This window comes from Canis aureus, chromosome 4, assembly GCF_053574225.1.
Source record: "Canis aureus isolate CA01 chromosome 4, VMU_Caureus_v.1.0, whole genome shotgun sequence".
Taxonomy (NCBI): Eukaryota; Metazoa; Chordata; class Mammalia; order Carnivora; family Canidae; genus Canis; species Canis aureus.
The window spans coordinates 54,695,825-54,720,982 of NC_135614.1; the positions used below are offsets into that span (position 1 = coordinate 54,695,825).

Sequence of the window (25,158 nt, forward strand, 5' to 3'; positions counted from 1 at the left end):
TGGAATCCACCTGCCCAGGGCTCTGGGGAGGGAGGAGGGGCTGAAGTGGCCCCTCGGCCCCCTGCCCGGGCTGGGCATCCTCGCGGGAGCCGAGAGACATTATGGCAGGCACTCACTTGGACTTGTTCTCTTCATAGTGAGCACTGGTCTTAATGTATCTGGCCAGCTCTATCTGCATGTCGCCGAAAAGGGGCACCACTTGCAGCTGCTGCAAAGGAAGCAAACACAAGGCGTGAGATGCTGAGAGAGGAGTGGGGGTAGGTGGCTGCCTTCTGCTGGGGAAAGCAGGCCTCTGTGTACCTCTGGGCCAACCCCTAGGTTCTTCTTCTGATCATGCTACTTTGTCACCTTGGCACCAGAAAGAGTCCCAGTTGTACAGGTCCTCTCTTGCCTCCAGCCAACCCATGTTCCAGCAACTGAGCACAAAAGGGGCAAAGTGATTTGTCTAAGGTAACACAGCAGGCAGAATGGATGAAGGATGAGAATCAGATGGCCTGCCTCCCAGGGCAGGGTCCTTTCTGCTTTAATTTCCCTGGGATTCTTGGATCCTTGCTGCCGTGAACTCTGGACTAGGAGTGGATACCTGGATGCTGCCGGCTGGGTGTGTGGCCTTCCTGAGAACTTTACAACATAAAGCAATTGAAACCCTAACACTAAACGCCAAAGGGCAGACAGGTCCTAAATGAACACCAGGATAAATGGAGAGGAGGCTGGTATGTACTGCTGGCTTCTATGCACAAGTACCATATCAAACTCTTCGAAACCAGATTTTTAGGACGGTGGTGGATCCATGTCATTCTGCATTTGTTAAGTCACACAGAATGTAGAACGCCAAGAGGGATTCCTCATGGAATCTATGGACTTTGGGTGATAATGATGTGTCAGTGTAGGTTTGATGATTGTAAAGAGTGTATCACTTTGGTGAGGGATTCTGATAGTGGGGGAGGCTCTATATGGTGGAGGGCAGGGAGTAAATGGGAAAACTGTGCACTTTCTGCTCGATTTTGCTGTGAACTGAACTGCTCTATAAAATAGTCTATTAAACAAAAAAAAAAAGACTCTCAATCCATACAAATACTTTGTGAGGTCAATACAATTATCATCCCCATTTCACAGATGAAAAGATTGAAGTTTAGATAGCTCAAGTAATCTTCACACAAAATCAAACCCGAGAGAAGTCAAGGAGCCAGGATGATAATCCAGGGCTCTGCCTCCCACTGAATCCTCAAGGAAACTCTATAAAGTAAATACTCTTTGCATTCACATTTTTCGGGCTGAGGAATTCCATTTCAGAAAGGTTTGGTGACTTTCCAGAGTCATCCAGCTGTTGAGTGGCAGAGCCAGACTAAAACCCAGGCCTGACCATGGCAAAGCTGTATTACTCAACTGCACCCCAATCTCATTCCTGACTGGGGGCAGAGACGGGTTTTACAAGGTCTCCTGAGATGAGCCCTGTTTTCATCTGGGGCAGCTCCAGAGAAAAGTGAAAGTTCCTGCCTTAAAAAGAAGCAAAGCCACAGGATGCCTTTGGTGATTTATTTCCCTCTTCACCTGGAAGCGTCAGTGGGATCCAGGCCCAGCCTAGTGTCCCCCATGCCACATGGGGGACTTTTAATGTTAAGCCTGGGTTTTCCATGTCTAACCTCTGAGGCTCTACTCCAAGCCTGGAGTGCCTGATGCTAGTTAAACTGACACCATGGAATTCAATTCCAAAGCGGGAAATCTCTTCATGAAAATCTCAAAGGCTTAATTTAACCCCAGGTTTTCTTTTTAAAAACCTGGGGCCAGAAGATCAAACCTCGGAGGCACTGCAAAGGTCTGAGTGTATAACGGACCATGATGAGGCATTGCACCCAGAGGCAGGGGGCAAGTAGAGGGAGTCCTCAGTGGACCAGGAGAGGCTGTGACTTTGCAAGTGAGAATCAATTTAAAATCCAGTCTTTAATCCTCCTGCTTCTGTGAGCTCTTATTCATATGGAAAATTAAAGCAGGCACTATCTTCTGGGATACACCTCTTTCTTTAGATAGCAAGGAATTCAAGAAAGACAAAAAGTAATATGCAGAAAGAATCTTAAGGCCTCCCAGCGGAATCCTGAGACTTGGGAGCATGTCTGACTTCAATGGGGCAGCCTTCTACGGAGGGCAGTTGGAGGTCCTTATCATTCTACCCGCCTCCTCCTCTTGGGGACTTTAGAGCTGCAGCTCCATCAACAAGCCCTGCTTCCTGCAGATTTCTTCCCTTTCCTCAGAGAGATTGCCCTGCCGCCCGGCCCCACCCTCAGGTACTGACCTTAAAGAATTTATCAATTTTGCTGAGGTTGATTCTCTTCTTGGCATCCAGTTTGTAAATGTTACTGACGTTTCCATCCATCAGGTAGAGACCAAAACCCATTACCTAGAGCAAGAAAGTGCAGAGCACATCATGACCACTGGAAAAGTTTAAAAAACAAAACAAAACAAAAAAAGGAGGTCTGTGCATGTGCACACACACATGTATGTCTTGTAGTGACACCTTCTCTCTCAAAACCCACATGTCTTCAATTAAAGAAAGGAGACATAAATCTGATTTCAACTAAAAACTTGATTTCTGTGAAGAAATTCAGACCACCCTGTAGTGTGTTGTAATGGTGGTCGCTTGTTGAGTCCTTACTATGCGTAGGGCTTTACCAGATATTCTCCTCAATTCTCACAACAATCTTATGAGTCAAGTCACACAGCTAACAGGTTGCAGAGACAGGGTCTGAAGCCAGATCGGACAAGAACATCCACACATTTAGATGCTTCCTGCGAGGAAGGGCTGAGCGCTGCTTGTTGCTGCATCCCTGGGGTCTAGCACATTACAGGCACTTGGGAATACCTGCTCAGTGTCGAATGAATGTGAAACTGCTGACTTCTTTCCCCAAGGAAGCTAAAACAATGCAGAGATTCGCAAGGAGCCACTGGTGACTTCATTCGGGAACATGTTTTTGTCTGACAACGCCATGTAAGTAGGTCAGGCTGACTCTGGATGTGCCAGTCCATTTAATAGCTTCTCGAATGCTGACATGCTTTGCTCCTTCTGTCAAATGCACAGCAAGGCTGAAGGGGGCCTGAACAGCTAGGCTGAAAGCAGCTTCCCTTGCTGAGAGCTGCTGTGACCGTGGGGAAGTCACATCTGACACGTAAGGGACTGGATTAGAAGACTATTGAGGTCGCATCTCTCTTAGCCCCATTCTGTCTCCTGCTCTGCAGGGTGGGCACCAGACTCTTCCACGTTAGGTGAGAGGTGCCCCTGGTGGCAATCTGAACTGCAAAACCAGGGAACAATCAATATTGAGACCCAGAGCCTGGGGGAAAGTGGTGGAGAGCTGAGGGCAAGAAGATGAAGAAGTAGAGGAGTAGAGGGATTAAAAGCCAGTGAGAGAAAACCAGGGCCAGAGAATCTGCTGGCAGCATCTCAGAGAGCTTGGTGGGCTGGAATTTAGTGACCTGGTATGTGGCAGCAGCTGTTCTGGGCAGAGCTTTGGGACCTGCCCAGGCACAGCAAGGGGGTGAGAGAGACCACTAGGCTCTTGGGGACTCATCTGGATTTCTGATGGTACAGAGGAAGCCGGAGGGAACAAATCACTGAGATACCCCTTCCTACAGATATTGTCGAGGTGCTGTGGGAACAGAAAGAAGGAACCCCAACAGGGCTGGGACTCAGAATAGCATGCCAGAGTGGCAAGGCAGAGAGGAGGAAAAATAAAACTACCAGGAGAACTCTGGAAGAAGGGGAGGCTCTGGGGAAGACTGAAAAGGGGCTATGCAGGGTGTCAGCAGAACATGCAGAAGGCTGCTCATCTCAGTGCTACTGCTGTCCAGAGAAATCAGAACCCAAGCAGCCAAAGGCCGAGTAATGGCAAAAGAAATACAAGCACATCCGTATCACATTATTGAGTGGTTGCATAATATTCCCACTACACTTAATGAAATGGAATACAAATTACACACACATCATTTATGCATATAGCATATGCTAAAGAAGTATAAGCACAGAAAAACTGAAATATATCAAGATGCTAAAAGTGTTACCTCTGGAGGAAAAGATGGGGAGACATTAAAATTTTTTGTGCTTTTCTATATATTCCAGATTTTCTACAATAAATATTACTTGATAATTTAAAAATGAAATTTGCAAACCGCTGGAACAAATGTGACTACTTTGTGACAGCAAAAGCTTGAAGATTTTGCTTTCCCTTTGAGTCAGCAATTTTCTCCTCTATGACATTTGACTTGGCAGGAGTATGTACACAAAAGTTGCGCTCTAAGAGTGTTCAATGCAATTTGGCAAACAAATATCCAATGATAGGATTTGTTTAGTAACAGTATCCATGCACAATGGGACACTCAGCAGCCATTAAAAATTACATTGTAGAAATATCCTTAACAGCATCTGGAAAGGTGTATATGACATATGGAAGGAAAGAAAAAAGGACAAAAAATTATGTCCGGTAAGATCTGTATCAGTGTTTAAGAAAAAATAAACATTAAAAAAAGATTTTAAATAAGAAGGAGGTGAAGGGGCTAGCCCAGGACGTGGGGTGTGTGACTACAGTTATACCTTGAGGAGCATGTGCTTCTCGCTGGGGGTCAGATACATCTTGTTCTCGTAGTAATCCACGCAGATGTTGACAATGTCTGCCAGCAGCTCCTCGTAGCCTGGGATCACTTCCAGTTGCTGATGGAGACACTGAACAGCAACGCCCCCCACCCCTGGTTAGCTCCTCTCCCTCCTCCCCACCCGCACCACTACAGAAGGCCCACGGCTGATTGGCAGTGACACTGCACAGCCCCCCTGACCATCCCAGGTGGAGGGAACCTGCATCTTCTCCTTAAAGTCCCCACTTCTCCTTAAAGCTTCTGCAATCTTCCACGGCAGGCAACCTGCCCCCACTCTGAGCTCTCCATTTTATTTCCTGGCAATTCTGACATTTAGCAAGGACTTTCTTGGGCTGAGCTGAAAAGCAGTTCAGCTTTACAGTAACAGGCCTGAGTAATCTAGGCTTAGCTTTGAGGGTATAGACTTAGCCATGATACCTCAGACGATGACAGAAATACCCAGCCCAGGGGAGGAGAGTGGGACCAGCAGGTGTGCCCCTCCTGGCAGGACACAGTGGTACAGAAGCATTTCCCATAAGAACAGAGTCTAAGAGCTCCATCTCAGGCCCTTTCTCTCAAAAGGGACAACCTGGGCCCCTGTGGAGGACACCGTGAAAGACACTGCTGGTGCTTTCCACAGACAACCTGGGGCTGAGATGTGGGGCTGAGTCTCGGAAAAGAAACATGGAGCCTCAACACTGGCAGCCTTGTGCAGTTAACCAAGAGCAGGAAGGGTCCAGTGAAGCCAGGAGCATCCCTGAGAGAGGTTTGAGCCTGAAATGTTTCCAAGATGCACGCCCCTCTCAGCTGGAGCCCAGCTCACATTCTTGCTGGTGCCTGTTTAGGCTGACCTGACAGGTGAGCAAGACGGGTTACATTAAGTCAGTCAGAGCAAAAGAGCCATAGCTGATGGGGGTGCCCAGCAAAGTGGTGGCAGTAACGATAGCTACGGCAGCTTATACTCTTACCACTCATCAGGCTCTGCTTACTAAGGGCTTTTGATATGATGTTTCATTTCTCACAACAGTCCTATGAGATGGACTCTTATTCTCAAAAATAACAGATCACACCACAGATGAGGAAACTGAGGCTTAGACCTCAGTTCTAAGATCTGAGGGTCTCAGATCTCACAAGATCTCACAAGGGTCAGTGGAGGGTCCAGGATTAGAAAACAAGGCTGTCAGGGCACCCGAGTGGCTCAGTGGTTGAGTGTCTGCCTTCAGCTCAGGTTGTGATCTCGGGGTCCTGGGACTGAGTTCCACATCGGGCTCCCCACATGGAACCTGCTTCTCCCTCTGCCTCTCTATGTCTCTCATGAATAAATAAAATTTTTTAAAAAAGAAATAAAATGAACAAGTCTGTCAAACTCCAGAACCCAGGCCCTCAATCCTCACTGCTGTGGGGGTAGCACATGGGCTGAGAAGGCTTTCAGGGAACCAAATCCGCAGGGGGTGAAAGGGTCATCTGTGGCTGGGGAGCGGACTTAGTCTGTTAATCCATCAGCAGGGAAGTGAGGATGTTAGATCTGGACTAAGCTCCCCTGCTTGTGGTCCCTCAATCTTCAGGCCCCTGCCTGTGTCCTGGGACACCAGGCTGAGATGAACAAGGACTCTGCCATCACCTGGGTGATCCTGTTGTGATTGGCCAGGAACATGGAAAGGTTCTGTGACTCCTGGATAGACTGGGGGTCCGCCATCTTCCTCAGGAACTGCGCCGCCCTACACGGTGTTGCAGAGAGGAATGCTCAAGCATAACCCGCCTAAGCCGGGCCTCACTGACTCCCGCTCCCACCTAACCCAGAGTCGTGCCCCCACCCCCCCACCCCCGCCCCGAGGCCTGAGGTTAAGGAGCTCACAATATCACAGATGACTCTATTATCAAAGGAGAGTGTATTCTGGAGTCATTTCCTTAGGGACCATATACACCTTGTACATTTAAGGATACCTACATTTAAGAGGCAAGAATACACTGAAGGCCCAAACCGGCAAGTTTAAGGGCAACAAGCATCCTATCAACCAGCCAGAGGTGGCAAGACAGAGCGAAATGGGCATCCCTGCGCCATGCTGTGAAACCTGCCGTGAAACCACACAGTGGTCATGGAGAAGAATCCGAGGCAGGATGTGTTGGTTTTGCATGGATTATGTTACTTACAGAAAACCTCCAAGTTTCTAAAGCAAAGCACTGCGTGGAAACAAAAGTCTATTTCACCCAATAGGGTTATAGGTGAAGGGTGATGGTTGTGGGGAGCACTCACAGGGCTCGATGGGGGAACACCACGCCATCCTGGTCTGTCCCAGCCTAACCTGGTAGTGGTGCAGCCCATATCACGACTGACCACGAGAGCACAGACAAGACACCCGCCTTGCTCACAGCCCTAGCTGCTATGCATGGTGTCACTTATGACCACGATGCAAGGAGTGGCCAAAACTGGGGAGAAACACAGGGAGCAGCGGGGGGAGATGTAGGAGATATTATACTATGAGTTGTCTACGAAATCTTTGTGAAAGCTGCCATTTCTGCACCAGGCTGAGGAGGGGGCTCTGTCTATGGACACCCCCAGGTTACACAGTTCACTTAGGATACAATTGTGGGAATAGGTCTGTTGCCTGCTTTTTCCAGTTACCTTGGAGCCCCAAGAGGATGTGATTCAAGGAAGAGGGGGCCTCTTCATCAGTGACACAGAAAATCCCTCCCAAGATACATCTGCAGACACTGAGAGCTCATCTGAACATCAGCAACATATAGGAAAGATACCTGTTGCTTTCAAATGCCCCCTGCCACCTTCTAGGTGGTGGTATCCTAATTTCTGGAGCACGACAATCCCTCACACATTCTCAGTCCTTCTTTCTCAGCTGACGCGGACCTCCAACTGACTCTGAGGGAAAGCACCTGTCCAACTGGAGCCTCCACTCCCCACAGTTACCTGATGGAGGGGTCCACACGGGACCCAAACCAGAGCAATGACAATCTGTGGGACTTTTGCAAAAGTTATTTCAAAGAAGCACCCTTTCTTTCCTTTGAAACTGGGGGTGCTGTGCTGGTCAGAGGGTAGCTTCTAGCTGCCGAGGCCACCACAGGGCACAGGCCTGCCTGAGAAGGAAGCTGCTATCAAGGGAGGTTGAGCCCAGAGGTAGGGGGAACCAGACCAACAGCATCTGAGTACCTGGATCCAGAAACAAGGAAGCTTTTCAGTTTTGGGAGCCAATTGAGTTCCTTTTTAATATAAACAGTTTGAAATGGCTTTCTGAATATTGCAGGAAATGACTGATGTGACTGACCATTTTATGATGATCTTGCAGGTCCTATACTGCATGGGAAACTACTACTGCTCCACAGGTTAGGGAAAATGAGGATCTGACCCCACCTTGAGACAGAACATCTACAGAGACCCAGTTCTCCAAAGACTCAGCTCTGCATGTTATTTCTCAAACTGCAAAAGCCGGTAACAGGCCCAACCCTGCTCGTGCTGGGGAATGGCCAGCTTGGTTCTGGAGGAGGAGCGTGGCAGGACTGTATCCTCTGCCTGCCCCAGGCTGGCTCCGCAGGAAGAGGGGGGTGGGGTGAGGGCGCCCTGACCTCTTGTAGGCAGAGTGGTCATTCTTGACGCTGCACTTCATATTCTTCAGCTCATCCAAGACGGCAAACATGTTGATGAACTTGCCCAGCGTCAGAAGGTAGGCCTCGGAGACAAAGTCCTTCCTCCGCTCGGCATGGCACAGCCGCTTCACCTCACTGCAGAACCGCTCGATGGCCTTGCGCTGCAGGCAGAGGGGGCAGCAAGTAAGGCCAGGCAGCCCAGGAAGGGGGCTCACTGTGCTCTCTGTGGAGAGCAGGGTCAAGTCTCCCTCCTCTGAGGCTCTAGTCAGAGTTTAGAGAAAGTCAAATCTGTCAGGTCATTCTCAGAGGAGTCCCTAAATCCAGGGCTCATTTCCAGAGGGTAGCCTGGAACCTGCAACCTAGTGAGTCATATCAATGAATTCATTCACCATGCCTTCACTCAAAAACCTTGTCTTATTCTCTTATTCATTTTTGTGTCCCAGCACCTAGGACAGTGTCAGGTGCCAGACAAGAGTAGGGTAGGGACCACGAGTGACAGAAACATTCAGAGAGAGAGGGTAATGTATCCAATAAATAGTATTTACTGAGCATCTACTATGTGCCAAAGATCATTCAAGGTACTGGAGTAAAGTAGAGAACAAAACATAAAAGAAAAATTTCTACTCTAAGGGACTTGTATATGAGGGAAGGCAGAAAACAAAACAAATGCTCTGTATTAGAATGTGATATGTACTACGGAGAAAAATAAAGCAGGAAAAATAAAGCAGAATAATAAAGGGGAATAGGGAGGGCAGGGGGAGCCATATACTTTAGTAGGAAGATCAGAGAAAAAATCATTCAGAGGTGATTTCTAGGAAAAGAGTTTGAAAGTAGAGAAGGAGAATGACAGGGATAACTGATAGAAGTGCATTCTGGACAGCATGAGTGGCCAGTGCAAAGGCCCTGGGGCAGGAGTGTGCCTGGCATGTCTGAAGGATGAGTAATAAACTAGTGGTTGAAGTGGAGTAAGCAAAAGGAAGAAACTGGAAGCAGAGAGGAACCCTTGAGGCCTTTGTGAGGGCTCAGGTTTCTACACTGAGTGAGTCAAGAATAATATGATCTGAATTGTATTTTAAAAGGGTCACATGGGGGATCCCTGGGTGGCTCGGTGGTTTAGCGCCTGCCTTTGGCCTGGGGCACAATCCTGGAGTCCCAGGATTGAGTCCCACATCGGGCTCCTGGCATGGAGCCTGCTTCTCCCTCCTCCTGTGTCTCTGCCTCTCTTTCTTTCTCTATCATGAATAAGTAAATAAAAAAAAATCTTTTAAAAAATAATAAAAAATAAAAGGGTCACATGGGACACCTGGGTGGCTCAGCAGTTGAGCATCTGCCTTTGGCCCAGGGTATGATCCTGGAGTCCCAGGATTGAGTCCCACATCAGGCTTCCTGCATGGAGCCTGCTTCTCCCTCTGTCTATGTCTCTGCCTCTCTCTCTATCATGAATAAATAAAATCTAAAGAAAAAAAAAAAAGGTCACAGTAGCAGGCAAAGCTAAAAGGAGGGAGAATAGTTAAGAGATATGAAAATATGTCTACCCCAAAATGTATACATGAATATTCACAGGACCTTGTTCATAATAGCCTCAAAGTGGATATAATCTAAATGTCCATTAACACAAATATGTAAATAAAATATGGTAGATCCATATAGAAGATTAGTATTTGGTCATACAATTTGATACCTGCTACAATATGGATGGATCTTGAAAACAATATACTAGGTGAAAGAAGTCTGTCACCAAAGGTCACATATTATGTGATTCCATTTATATGCAGTGTCCAGAAGAGGCAAATCCATAAGACAGATTAGTGGTTACCTAGATCTGGAGGGGGGCAGGTGGAAGGTATGATGGGGTGATAGCTAAAGGGAATGGGATTTCTTTTTGGGGTGAGAATGTTCTACAACTGAGTGTGGTGGTGGATGTACAACTCTGTGAATATACTAATAAAAACTGTTCAATTGTCCAATTTAAATGGACAAATTGTATGGTATATGAATCATACCTCAAAAAAAATCTGTTCCCAAAAAGAGCAGCTGACAAATAACAAAAAAGGGCTAAAGTAGCAATTCTGAAAGAGACACAGAGAGAGGAGGAGGTGGAGGAAGAGGGAGAGGAGGATAACTAGGAGAAAGGAGAGAAATCACTCCTTGTATGTGAACTTTACTCCATGGACATGGGATACCCTGCCAGTCATTCCTTCCTTCAAAGCCTAGACCAAGCCAGACTTTCTCCATCCAGAGTCTAAGTCCAATAAAACTTCTTGCAATGATGGAGATGCTCCACATCTGCACTGTCCAATATGGTAGCCACTCATCACATGTGGCTACTGAGCATTTGAAATGGCCAGTGCCCTGGGGGACCTGAATTTTAAATTTTATTTAGTTTTAATGTAGATAGTCCCATATGGCTACTGGCCACTGTGCTGAACAGCATAGTTCTAGATTACATCAGATCCTCCTCTCAATATTTCGTTGAAGGCCCTTTGTTTCGCACTCAATCAGCCTCTGGATAGTTCTCTCTTGGGCCTGCCTTCCTAAAGAGAGTAGGCTCCTAAGGGCAGGTCCATGATGCTAGTCACAGCAGCTGCCATTTATCAAACCTACTCTGTAACCAGGACTCTATTTGACTCTTTACAAATAGACCTCATTTGTCCTCACCACAAACCAGAGATTAGGCATGATTTCCAAGGTGAGAGAACCTTTGTCAATGCAAAGGTGTGAGACGTCACATAACTCCCCGGCACACAGGGACAGTGGGGCAAAATCTTGAGTTTCCCTGCCTCGGACACCAGGCCATCTGCCCAGGGCTGCATGCATTTGCACCTTCCCCAGACATTCCCCATCTCCCACCCCCCGGGGGGCCCGGGTAGAGCTGGGTGTGGGGTGGACATCTGGCCAGGGCTTGCAAGTCTATTTATGAAGCTCAGCTTTTCAGTGGACTGTGTGGAGGGCATAGAGCGAGTGCCATGACTCCCGCCCCAGGGTACAGACTGTTCTTGAAGTGTTCAACCTGCATTCCTGAACAGCATCTGACCTAACTATAATAATCAACCAATTTGCATTATTTTCTCTTTGCCATTCCTGCTTAACCAGCCTGCCCTCTAGTCTTCCATTGATGGAGGCCCCTCAGCTCTCTTTTCTCTTCTCCTCCTGACATAATTCCTCTTCCTGGCTTCCCAGCTGGCTTCCGTGCTGTCTCTTCTCCCCTCCCACCTTCCACATCTGTAACTGCCTCCCACCTCCCATCTGTTTCCCACACAGCAGCCAGAATGTTGCTGTAAAACCTCAAACCAGAACCCGTCACAAGAAACCGCCAGTGGCTTCTATGGTGTTCGAGTAAAATCCATATATTCTCTTCATGTCCTGCCTCCTGGCCTACAGTGCCCTAGAAGGTCAGGTCCTGTCTACCTCTCCCATGTCACTTTCGGTCCACCATCCCTTCTCACTGCAGCATCCCTGGCTTCTTCTATTTCTTAAACACATCCTTCTTCTTCAGGCCTCAGGACCTTTGCTTTTGCAGTTCCTTCTGCTTGAAATCCTCTTCATCTGATCGTCACACGCCAGATGATTGTTACATACAGATTTCAGTGCAAATACCATTCTTGACAGGCCATCCCTAAAGCTGCACCATGTCACAGACACCCTCTACCCCAGAGTTTTGATTTTTAAATTTTATTTACTCACAGCACTTACTCTACCCTGATTGTGGGTGGACTGTGTATTATTTACTGTCAGTCTCTCCTACCTGAAACACTCTTGTGTACTCACTAGGATGTAAATCACATGGAGAGAGGGAGGCTTGTCTGTTTTGCTCACTAAGGGGTGTATCACGGGGGCACACAAAAAGCTCTTGCTCATTGGATAAATAACCTGGGTCAAAAATCCAGACCCCAGCAATCAGTGAGGTGTGGCCTCTCAAGTCTCCTGATCCAGATCCACCCTAACCCCTCACCTGAAAGTACATGAACTTCATGAGCTTGGTGACCTCTGGCTCTAGCACTTCCACTGTCTTCTCATAGATCTCCACCCGGTTGGGCTGCTCATTGCATTTCACCTGTGTGGGGAGAGGGGCGATCACACATCTTCCTTTATCAGCGCAATTCTGGTTCACATCTATCATCTTATTAACGGGGCCCATTTGCACTCTTGAAGGCACTTCGTTTAGGATGGTAAATGTGGTGGTCACCCTAGTAAGTGGGGGCTGGGGTAGCCCTGCCTGACGGGTCTGACCAGAGCAAAACTGCTCCCTAGACATTGGCTGCAGGAAAGAAACCAGTTAGTTCTGAGATCAAAACCCTCCTCCTCTTCAATCAGTTCAGTACCCTGACCATGAGCTGTATACACATCTACCTTGATCTGCAAGGTCTCCCTCCTTCAGCCTTTTCAATGAAACTCCCAAGTGGGGCCCCACCAGCATCTGAGCAGAGAAAAATGTTCTAGCCATTTCTCTGCATGCAAATGGAGCAAGGCCCCTGGCCATACTTGGCCCCATCAAGAAACCCATTTTCTCTGCCCAGTAGTTTTCAACACATCAGAATCACATAGCAGACGTTTTCATAGCATGTGTACCCAAGACCTGATCAAGTGAAACTGAAGAGTGAGCAAAGGATAAGCACGGGGACATTCTTCACGCTGTTGCTTAGAAATTCTTAAAATGGTAGCAATAAGGTAAATACCCACCAGTCAATGATTAAATGGATAAAATATGATGTACTCATACAATATCCTCCTAAGGCTGCTAGAAGTAATGAGACAGATGGATGTGAAGTGACATGGAGACATTGCTACCATAAACTGACAGGTGAAAAAAACTTGCAGGACATGAAGTGTAACTGAGTCCCATTCTTGTTAAACGAAACACAAAACAAAACAGTGTTTGTTTGTATGTCCATAAATAATACAGGCATAGAAAATCTGAAAGACTTCAAAGCAAGCTGCTAATAAGTAGTCATCTCTGGGGGCTAAGATTAGGGGAAGAGAGGGATATAGTTTCTATTTACTTTGTACACCTGTGGTTTGTTAATTTTGTTATAATGGGACCCTGGAATTACATGATGATAATTATTGTAAATATAATATCTGCATAAGGCTACACAACAAAGTTACTAATAAGGAATCAAGTGGAAAAAAGCAATCGGCAGAACAATATAAATAAGAAGCTTACTTTTGTGAATGATAATTTACAAATAATATTTGTAGGAACATACAGGAAAAAGATCCAGAGGAATATGCATCAAAGTATCCACAGTGATTATGCTTTGGTGGGAGGTGGGACTGAGTGGTGGGGGTGAGGAGGTGGGAATATCTTGCCTTTCACCTTTATCTTTCTGCAGCGGTTTGGGTGTCATACAGGTAGTACATTTCGCTTTTGAAATAAATCAAACAGATATTTTTTTAGGTTGTCATCAGTTTTACGGGAAGCTCACTAAATGTCTTGAAAAGCACCCTTGAATAACAGGCCCTGCTTCACTCACTCCCAGCTACCTGGAAAAGCTCAGCTCCCTGGATGAGGGTAAATAAAGTGGAGGGTGGCACCCAGCAAGGACAGTCTCACCTGGGGGATGGCCCGGGAGCAGCTGCGCCAGGTGTACAGCATGACTGCATACTCGTGCCCTTCCTCCAGCATTTCATTCTGAAAAGCAAAACACACTCAGCAGGGAGAAATTACACTGGAGCCAGAAGGCTTCTTCACAGCCCCCCCAGATCAGATCCTCATCACTCCCAGTGGCCTGTGGACCAGAGGCATCAGAGGGACCTGGGAAGCTTACTAGAATCTCAGGCCCCTCCCTGGGCCTGGGGAATCAGATTCTGCATTTCAATAAAACTCCCAGGTGACTCAGATTCCCAGGTACGCAATTAAGTTTGAGAAACCCAGGCTTAAATTAGCCTCCTCAGACACCCAAGGGCTCTACCAGCAGGCAACATTTTTCAAAGATTGGGCAGACAACTTAGAAAAAGAAGGCTGATCTATTTGTTCCCATAAGAAGTTATCTCAGATATACTGTGAGCAAGAAAATAAGCAATGAGAGAAATGGTACATACAGCAGGTAAGTTAAAAAACCAAACACAGAGTAATAATTATGAAAGTATATTGTCGTGTAATGAAAAATATTTTGGTGCCATATGCACCAGGTTATGAAGAACAAACTCTCTGTGGGGCTGGATAAACATGGGCTTTTACTTTTCATATCCCAGAGTACTAGGTTTGCCCTTTTATCGGAGCCCATGCTACAATTTCAGGAGCAAGAAAATGACTAAGATCAATTTTTAAAAATACAGCAGATGGCAAAACCAATAACAGCATGGAAAACGAATCTGAAAAATACAGTGATGACTCACCTCACCCTGCAAGTGCTAAGAGCCCTAAACTCGGGATCTAAATATCTGGGCTCAAATCCCAACGTCATCCCTTCTTAGGTCCTTTATCTTCAAGAAATCACTTAACCTAAAATTCTCCATTTAGTATCTGTGTAATGATGATGATGGTGACAACCTCCAAGAAGTTTATGAAAATTAAATCACACACACACAGCAAACATACATCACACATCACACACATTCTAGGTGATCTGTAAAGGGAAGAGTGTTATTAGGAAAAAGACAGTCTGGCAGAAACGTGCACACTTGATCACAGTGGTACTGTCCTAACACCAAGAAGTGGAAACTACCCAAATGGCCATTAACTGATGGGTGGATAAATACAATGCGGCCCAGCCACCCAAAGAAACAGCACTCATCAATAAGCAGGAGTGAAGTGCTGATACATGCCACAGCATGGATCAACTCTGAAAACATTCTGCTAGTCACAAAGGTCGCATGTTAACATGATTCATTTAGATGAGATGGCTCAGAACAGACAGATCCACAGAAACACAGCAGATTAGTGTTTGCTAGGGGAAAGGGAGAGACAGGAATTGGGAATGACTGGTAATGGGCTTGGGGTTTCGCTGTGGTGATGGCAATAAAAGGGTAGGGATTTTGTATGACACTGTAAATACATAAAAGAAACACTGAATTATACCCTCTAAGTGGTGAATTTGATGCTATGTGAAGTTTCCAAAAAAGCAATAAAAAAGAGTATCATTAGACCATGTGTCTTGTAAATGTATGTACTGATATAAAAATGAACCTTTACTAATTTTTAAAAAAGATTTTATTTATTTATTCATGAGAGACACAGAGAGAGAGAGAGAGAGGCAGAGACATAGGCAGAGGGAGAAGCAGGCTCCATGCAGGGCGCCCGACATGGGACTCAATCCCAGGACTCTAGGATCATGCCCTGGGCCGAAGGCAGTTGCTAATCCACTGAGCCACCCAGGGATCCCCTAATTTTTTAATTCCACATATCACATCTACTTCATAGTATCTCCCTAGTGCAAGATCAGATTTAATTTGGAATCTATTACTTCTTACAGTTTTGCTTTCAACAGCAAATGTCAATAATGAGTCGTACTTTCAATTTTTAATTTGGAGTACTTTTAAAATCAGTAACAGATTGTCCTTGAGACCAGAGAGAACCAAGAACCTAGCCTGTGGGTCTCCTGCTGCTCCTGCTTCAGAAAAGATGTCAAAAGAGAGAAGTGACAGTAACAGAGGGAATGTGTGTCCACTTGTTAGCACCAAACAGCCCACCAGCAGGGTGAGATTTGGACTTTCACTCAATGAATGGTTTACTGCGTGCTCACAGGTCCCAGGCTGCAGGCTGTGTGCTGTGAGCAAGTGCAGCGAACAAGTATGGTGTAGATGCTGCCCAATGGATCGTTCAGGTGACCATCAACTTTGCTATTTGCCTGGAGTGCAGAAGTCAGGACAGTGTGGCAGGAAGAGCCCTAAGTGCAGCCTCAGGAGATTGAAGTTCTGGTTGTGGCTCTGCTTAGGCTCATCTTTTACCTTAAAAATGTCACCATTTTCTCATTTAGAGTTGGCCTGAATCACTGGATCACCCCTGATGCCCAGGCCATGCCCCACAAGAACTAAATCCTTATTTCCAGGTAGGGGCCCAGGCCTTGGTGTTTTTTAATGCTCTCAAAGCAAGTGCAGTGTACAGCTCAAGAAAGGGCATGTGGGCAAAGAGAGAGACACTATATATGTGTGTGCACAGAGAAACCCAAACCCAGGAAGTCTCTGAGAATCTTTGTGTCTTTGCTTCTGCTCGTTCCACCATCTAGTGTGCCCTCCCCACTTCATCTCTGACACATAAAATTCTAACTACATGAGACAGCAGAATTGAGTGCAAAGAGATCAGGACTGGTAACCAAAAGCCTTGATTCCAAGTTCAACCCTATAATTTGTTAGTTTGTGGGATCATGAGTAACTTGCTTCTTCACTTCTCCAGGTCTCAGTTTTCTCATCTCTAAAATGGACATAATGATCCCTTTGTGAGTCACAGGGCTATTATAAGGCTCCAATGATATCTATGTGTGAGAATATCTTACACATTTTAAATTTTCATACAAATGGTTAAAATGTGTATCTGTATATATATATATATAGCATACAAGGCCCTACTCAAAAGCCCCTTCTTTCATCAAACTTTCTCTGACCCTTAACTCTTCAAAAGCACAGAGCTTTGAACTTTTACCATGTCATTTACCTTTAACTTAATACATTTCTATTTGCCTACACAGAGTAATCTAGAGCACAGGTTTTATAGTCAGACAGACCTGCATTTGGCCAAGTCATTTGTCAGTGGCAGGGCTTGAGTAATTCACTAACTTTCTGAACTTTGGGTTTCCCTATCTGTAAAATGGGAACCTATCTTACAGGGTTGAAATGAGAACTAATTCAAACAGTGCATTTAAAATATCTGACAGAGAATTTATGAATAGACATTTCTCCAAAGCGATATCCAAATGGCCAATAAACACAAGGAAAGACACTCAATATCACTCATTATATCAGGGAAATGCACATCATAATCACAATGAGATGCCACCTCACGCCTGTCAGAATGGCTAAAATCAAAAGCATAAGAAATAACAAGTGTTGGTGAGGATGAGGAGAAAAAGGAACCCTCTTGCACTGTTGCTAGGGATGCAAACTGGTACAGCTACTGTGGAAGACAGTTTGGAAGTTCCCCCCAAAAATTAAAAATAGAACTATCATGTGATCCAGTAATCACCCTGTTGGATATTTACCCAAAGAATATAGAAACACTAATTTGAAAGGATATATGCACTTCTGTTTGTTGCATTATCTACAATAGTCAAAATATGGACACAACCTACATGTCCATTGATAGATGAATAGATAAAGATGAGGTGTGTGTATGTGTGTGTATATACACACACACACAGTATGTTTTATATATGTGTATATATGTATGTACTACATATATTAAATATATATTATGTATATAATTACATATTATGTATATATGTATATAATATGTATTTTATATGTGTATGTAATATACATATTTACTATGGAATGGAATATTATGCAGCCACAAAAAAGAATGAAATCTTGCCATTGCAGCAATACTGATGGACCTAGAGAGTATAATGTTAAGCAAAATAAGTCAGTCAGAGAAAGACAAACACCAAATGATTTTACTCATAGGTGGAATTTAAGAAATAAAACAAACACAGGGGGGAAAAAAAGACATACCAAAAAATAGACTCTTAACTACAGAGAACAAACTGATGGTTACCAGGGAGGAGGTGGGTTGGGGAATAGGTGGAATGGGTGAAACAGGTGATGGGGATAAAGAGGATACTTAGAATGAGCATTGAGTTATGTTCAGAATTGTTGAATCACTATATTGTATACCTGAAACTAATATAACACTGCATGTTAACTACATTGGAAAAAAATTATATTTTTTTAAATAAATAAAATACCTGCACAGAAAGTGTTCAATAAATGGAAAGTTTGTTCACTTGCCTCATTGAGAATCAAGACTGGCCACTATTTGTCCTTGTGTATCTCCCTCTCCTACATTTAGCACAGTCTCTGCAGGTACCAGGTATACAATATATATTGAATGAATGGGGCTAGGGATGATAAGGCAAGGCTTTAGCATATAACTGATACAGTGAGAAAGGTCCAATGAGCTACAGGCAGAGCCTCTGAATGAGGGTTCTGAAATTCTTCAAATTCCAGGGCTACATGAGAATAAAAACAATGGGGACGCCTGGGTGGCTCAGTGGTTAGGCGTCTGCCTTTGGCTCAGGTTGTGGTCCCAGAGTCCTGGGATCAAGTCCTGCATTGGGCTCCCAGCATGAGGCCTGTTTCTCCCTCTGCCTATGTCTCTGCCTCTCTCTCTCTGCCTCTCTCATGAATAAAGAGAGAGAGAGAGAATAAAATCAATCAAAGCCCAAGAGGCAAGTGGCAAATGGATGATTCCTCACAGATAGGTCAGATACAGACCTATTAGACCATCGACCCCATTTGTGAATGATTTAGACCACGAACTTCCTTGGGTTAATAAGGCGGTATTCTATAGCCACCATCTCTTCTTTTTGAGAAACCTTTTGCTTTTGTCAAGAGACACATTTCCACATAGCCAGTAATCTATAAAGTATAAGACAAGGCAGGATTAAACTGCACATTAACCTGAAAAGCTACAGAAGTTCACGGATATAAATAATGGGATCCAGTGGGGCCCCACAGGCGAGCCAGAAGGCAGGGGAACAGTGTGCCCGAGGCATTGAGAGGGGGTGGGGCAGGACCTGAAAACCGGCTTACGGAGACCAGTCTGAGGCAGGCAGCTCTGGGAATAGCTGAGCACAAGCCCCTCCCATGCTGGCAGGATCACGGCAACTTACCATGCTGGAATGGACGGTGGCCTGCTCAATGTACCTTGCAATGCCTGTGACAAATGCATTCCTGTCCTCGAAGTTTGTGTCAAAGTTAGCCTGGAGGAATTAGAGGACAGAAATATTTGTTTGTTGGAAAATGAGTCCAAGGTGGCTGGGTGTCCAAAAACGAGTCCAAACCGCTGCCAACAAAGGCCACACGTCTCTGTGGAAACCCATCTCCACATTGTTCCTCTGATCTTCCCCCAAGAAACCCCACTCTGACTCACACTGGGCAGGCGCTGGCTAGACGGGGCCCGCATCTGCTTTCCCAGGTTCACCTGGCAGAGCCTTGGAAGTACACGCTTAAACTATAGAAACCTAAAGAGCTGTTAAAAATTAAGGTGTGCATTATTTTCATCCAGAAGTTGCAAAAGTACTCACCTGAGGCTGCAGATACTTATGCATAAGGATGATAACTGCAGCATTTTTGGTGACAGCACAAATTGGAAACCATCCAAATGTCCATTAACAGCAAAAGGCTAATAAATAAATAATAGCGTATCCATACAAGGGACTTATAAGTACTATGTGGTGGTCAAAAATAAGATGGTAGCACTGTAGTATTGCTATGGAAAAATACCCACAATAAACTTTAAGTTAAAAAAGCCAAATTATAGAGCAATATATATACTCTGCTTCCCTTTTGGTTAAACAATATATATCTATATCAATGTATAATATATATATCATATATATGGTAAAAAGGGGTATGTGTATGTATATGTAGTCATAGTTACAGGGAAATTTTATTTTGTTATACTTTTCTGTATTGCCTGTAATAAAAAAGATATTTATGTAATCAAAAATTTAATGTGGGTTAGAAAATGTGAATAAGCCGTTTTGTCACTTGAACCTTCAGGAATATGCTTAAATAAAATCTAACTATTGAATGAAATTACAAATATATTATGCATTCATATTTAGTTTCAGTTAGCAGGCCCAGAACCTACAAAAGGTCAAATATGGCTAAAAAGTTCATATTAACTTATTCTTTCCCAATGTGGCATGCTTACCTGGCATGCCCGGATGGGGGGCTATCTATAAAGTGGACTCCAGCTACACTGCTGTCCTTCCCATCATGCCCTGAGGGGTGGTTGGGCAGGGGGAGGGGGGCATCATGGTTTTGAGCGATCTGATCATGGTTTATCATAAGCTCAGGCACAAGCAAACAATGGTGACTGGCATCCCTGAGCCATTAGCTGCTATGGGGAGCTGAAAGCTCTTCTCACATACATGAAGGAAAAGTAATTACCCAGGCAGGCTCTAGGGGTTTCTAAATTGTAATATTTAATTCATGAGATCAGAGCTCCCAGATCCTTGGTTGGTGCCGCAGCAAGAACAGCAGGGAAGGTATTTGGGGTCAGAGAGGATCAACAAGCCTTCCCTGGGGAGGACAAATAGCCCTGGTTTATGTTTACGAGCTAATCTATTCCTCATACTCAGCTCCACCAGGGCACGAGGGACTCCATCAGCTCAAGACCTTTCACCTTTTAGAGGCAGGCATCCCCCTTCCCTGTGCCTTCAGGGCAAACCCTCAGAAGGGATCTGGAACTCCCTGGTCCTCTGGAAGAACTGACCTGGTACATGATGGAGGAAGGTGGTGGCTCGATGCATGGCTGCTGGTCGGGGAGGGGCAGCTCTTCCAGCAGGTCCACGTTGGACAGGGCATCTTCCAGGGTGACGTGGGTGGTCATGGCTGCAGCTGCTGTCTTCTGCACTGAGGGAAAAGAATGTTAGGGGCCTCCAAATGTGTCTCAATATCTCCCAGAGAATGAAGGGGGTTTTACATGCATCGAGACCATCTCCATCTGCTGCGTCTTCACAAGGTGCTCACAACCTGTACCTGATATTTGAGGATCTCTTTACAGTTTAGAAAGTTTTTTTTTTTAATGTCTATTATCTGGACTAAACTTCACCACCACCTTCTGTGATCAACACGGCAGGTGGTTTACAGAACTGATAAATGAAAAGGCTCAGAGGAGTTATATGACACCCATACAACCACAGTGACTAAGGGCAAGGGCCTCAGATGTACCTGATGCTAGACATGAGCCTCGGCCACCTCCAACTTCTGTTCTGCATGAGGATATGCAGTTCTACTCCTAAATTACCAAACAGCACAAATACACATGATAGAAATAGCCACGATTATTGACTTGATTCTACTCCAAACTCAGTAAGCTGGAACTACAAGAATTCAGACTCCAACAAATTTAACCTTATTTGCAAAAATGGAAGAGCCATGGTCTTCCTTGGTCTGGAGATGCTTTGAGGCACACCAAGTAAATCAGTCCTAAATGGACATTTCTGTGTCCTGGACCCTGGCAGAGTGCAGTGGATTTGATGAGAGCTTCCCCTAGCAGTGAGGCTAAAGGGGATCTGAAGATGCACTTAACCCAACCCGAGCTAACTACTATTTTAAGAACTCAGCAGAGAATACTCATTTTTTTAAAGCGTACATGAAACGTTGATAAAAAAAAAAAAGATCCTGATTTAGACCATAAAACAGGTTCTCACAAGTTCCCCCAAATATGACATCCTAGAAGTTACATTCACAGATGACCATGCAACACAATTCAAAATCAATAATACAAATCACAGCCAAAAAACCTCCTATACCTATGAAAGTTTGCAAAAACATACTTCAAGGCTACTCACAGCTAAAAAGGAATTCAAATAGAAATTATGAAACACTTAAAATTGAAAGATAGCTGAAATAAATGTCTTAAACATATTTAGCAGAAAGTAAGAAAGTGAAACTAAATGAACCTAATTTTGACTCAAAAATCTTAAAAAGGAATAAAAAATCAACCCAAAGAAATGAAAATGCAAGGACTGATCATTACAAAAGCAGAAATAAATGAAGCAAAGTACAAAGCAAAGCAAAACAGAATAAACTAGGTGAATAAAAGTCAAAAAACTGAGTTTAATAAGATTAACAATAATAACGAGCTGCCCCTTTAGCACATTTGAATAAGGAAACAGAGAAAGCCCACTTCTGATGGTCTGAGCACCCCTCCCCTCCCTTCCCCAAATCCCAGGCAAGCCTGAGATGGGCTTGCAGGCTAGAGTTTTGAAGTGTCAGAGAATGTGTCTTGATTGCTTGTCAGGAAATGAGGCATCTAAACCAGGGTAGAATAGGACCACCAACATGACAGCTGGATCTAGGGGCTGCAGAGTGTACCCAAGGGCATGCTGTCTCTAAACTAGTGTCTCCTTCAGGCTCATGGCTGGGAGGGCAGCTCGGGGCTGAGCAGCTAACTATGCTTCACACTTCACGGAGTCTCCTAACACACTTCCCTGTCAGGTACTGTGGTGACAGCGAATGCCACGTCAAATGAGGGCATGAGGAGCCCAGAGTTATTTCCCCTCTGTCTTCTGCAGGTATTTGACCTCATGGTGGTGGTTTCAGGTCCTCTCCATGCCTGTGCTTCTTCCTATTCTCTCCCCTGAATTCTACGTGTGGCATCCAGTTCTATAGCAAAACCATTTACCAATCAACACACAAAAAATTATCTTCTTTCTTACATTAATATTAAATTCATTTCGTAGGAAGAACTAATAATTTTATAGAGCATAATGATCCAAAGGGCTCCAAAGCCCTAATAACTCTTCATTAATTCAAATAATAATAATAATAATAATTCTTTAACCCCTACAGTGCTAAGCACTCCACTATTTCTGGATTAACCTTGCATCAACCCCATAAAGGTAGGTCCTATGATTATTCCCATTTTATAGAAGAGCCAACAGAAGCTCAAACTTAAGTAATTTCACAATGTCAAGTGCTGGTAAGTGTCAGGCTGGGGTTGGAACCAAGGTGTCTCCAGTTCCAGATTTTGTGCTCCCTTCCACGTGCTCAGACTCCTATTGCAAGACTGTGTGTTACTGACAGGAGGTCTCTACGCTAAATCTTTTCAAATGCTACACATCAGTGATTATTGGTCCTGCTTGTGCCAAAGAACTACCGGCACAGTTTTTTTTTTTTAAGATTTAGTTATTGTTTGAGAGGAGGGAGGGGCAGAGGGAGAGGGAGATAATCTTAAGGAGGCTCCCCACAGAGTACAGAGCCCTTCATGGGGCTCAATTTTATGACCCCAAGATCATGATGTAGGCCAAAATCAAGAGCCGGATGCTTTTTATTTATTTATTTATTTATTTATTTATTTATTTATTTATTTATTTTTTTAAGAGCCAGATGCTTAATCCACTGAGACACCCAGGCATCTCCCACAGGCATAGCTTTTTAATAATAAAATGCCTGGGCTCCATCTCTAGGACCTTGGTAAGGATGTAAGATATCATAAGGAAGGAAATCTGGTAATATCTAACAAACTTGTATATGCATTTTATTCTTTGACCCACAATCTCACTTCTAGGAAACTATCCCAAAGATAAATTGATAAAAATGCAAAAAGACATTTGCACAACGCTATTGACTGCAGCAACACCTGCAATAGCAGACAAAAATTTGCAAAATGCAAACACCCCTTAACAGAAGATTGTGTGAATAAACTATGGTACAGCTGTACTGTGAAATACTAGGCAGCAGTAAAAAGGAATGAGGAATCTATCTATACACACAACCATGGGGTGATCTCCAGGATAAAGTTGTGTACAATACATTTATTTAAGAAAGGAGTGATGCACGCGCGTGCACACACACACACACACACATTAAAAAACAAACAATGAAAGGATAAATCATCTAGTTTTAAAAACTGGCCACCTATGGGGAAGATAGGCTTGAGGGTGTAGAGATAGAGGCAAGAATTCTTTGGATATACTGTTTTGTAGATTTGACTTTGAAATCACATACTTTACATAATTATAAAATAAAATTTAAATTTAAAAAAGCAACCATCCCCCCAAAAAAGTAAGATAAAACAAATGAAGGTATATTTGTGTTAGTTGTTGGCATAACTACACAGAAACAACCTATTCCAAGTGATTTTCACATTCAGAAATTTGATCCTACCATTTCTGATGGGAGATACCCTAAGAACAATGAAGAGTTGCAAAACAAACAAACAAACAAACAAACAAACAAAAAAAAAACCTCATGCTTTTTTTTTAGTAATTATATTGGTTAACTGTTGCAGTGCAAAGTAAAACAAATTAGTAATTGTGGAATACTCTATCATTCCTGGTGGTGTTGAGCACTGCCATTCTTGGTGAAAGGAGATATTAAACCAAGTAAACCAAATAGTCCTGAATAGGAAATTGGGTATTAGTAGGAAGTCATCATGTGTTCTGACTTTAAATATACCATATGTATGTTTGTATGTATGTATATATGTGCATTTACTTCCTAGCTCTGTGCACTGAAAAGCCCAGGACGCAATGACCAACCCATGAGCAATGAATGAGTGCCTTTAGTGTCAAGCTGTGGTCTGAAAATAGCATTTCCCACTAAAAGGATCAGTATTTTGAAGAAACAGCTCATCCAGGTCTGGGACAGAAAAAGTATAAGAAAGGCTTAGAGCAAGTTGTCACAGAAGAAAGCAAGGAAGCAGGTCTCTAACCATGACTCCTGGGGTGTGTCCAAGGGACCCAGGAGCCAACCTGAGGCAGCTTCCATTGGCCAACAAAGGGGACTGTGAGCACAGTTAGTATACCTCAATGAAGCAATGTCAAATATGTTTAAATCCATGAAATAATAAAGACAATTAGACCTTGGTTTTGTTAACTTTTGTTTGTTTACTGCTGGAGGATGCCTGTGAACCAAACTTTATGTTGAAAATAGGTACAAAAAAGGAAAAAAGCAAACATTTAACATACCTTTCCTATACAAACTGACCGCTGGATAACCAAATTGCAGAAGAGGGGATGTTTCTCTCTACAGATATAGGAGTTTTTTCCCCCAGAAACATTGGCAACTAAAATATCCCCATTTTTCTAACCCTTAAAATGGATATAGGCACTGATCATCAACCTGCTGGCATCACTAAATGAATTACAATCAGATATTATGTGCCTCCTGACGGAAAAGCACACCATTACCTTATGAAGAATGCTGGACCCAAAGCAAAACACTTAAACCCAATCAAGCCTTTGACACTCATTCATAGGAAATGGAGGGGACACAAGAACACATTAAAATACACCACAGTGATGTAATTAGTAAAACATAATCTAT

At 44.1% G+C, this 25,158-nt stretch overlaps 1 protein-coding gene across 5 annotated transcripts in view; it reads right to left on the reverse strand.

The window, feature by feature from the left end:
* CYFIP2 (cytoplasmic FMR1 interacting protein 2) overlaps positions 1–25,158 on the reverse strand; it is a 123,733-nt gene that overhangs the window by 84,634 nt on the left and 13,941 nt on the right. For 2 of the 5 annotated variants that reach the window (XM_077895723.1, XM_077895721.1), the window contains exons 2-10: positions 20,597–20,736; positions 18,987–19,076; positions 13,772–13,849; positions 12,170–12,271; positions 8,197–8,378; positions 6,242–6,338; positions 4,583–4,711; positions 2,291–2,395; positions 117–208 (exon numbers count right to left, since the gene is read on the reverse strand). In XM_077895723.1, the coding sequence (XP_077751849.1) occupies positions 117–208; positions 2,291–2,395; positions 4,583–4,711; positions 6,242–6,338; positions 8,197–8,378; positions 12,170–12,271; positions 13,772–13,849; positions 18,987–19,076; positions 20,597–20,713 (992 nt within the window). In that variant the 5' untranslated portion in view covers positions 20,714–20,736. Of the gene's footprint in view, positions 1–116; positions 209–583; positions 607–744; positions 795–2,290; positions 2,396–4,582; positions 4,712–6,241; positions 6,339–8,196; positions 8,379–12,169; positions 12,272–13,771; positions 13,850–18,986; positions 19,077–20,596; positions 20,737–25,158 lie in introns of those variants that run through there. The other 3 variants (XM_077895722.1, XM_077895724.1, XM_077895725.1) reach the window with 3 other exon arrangements.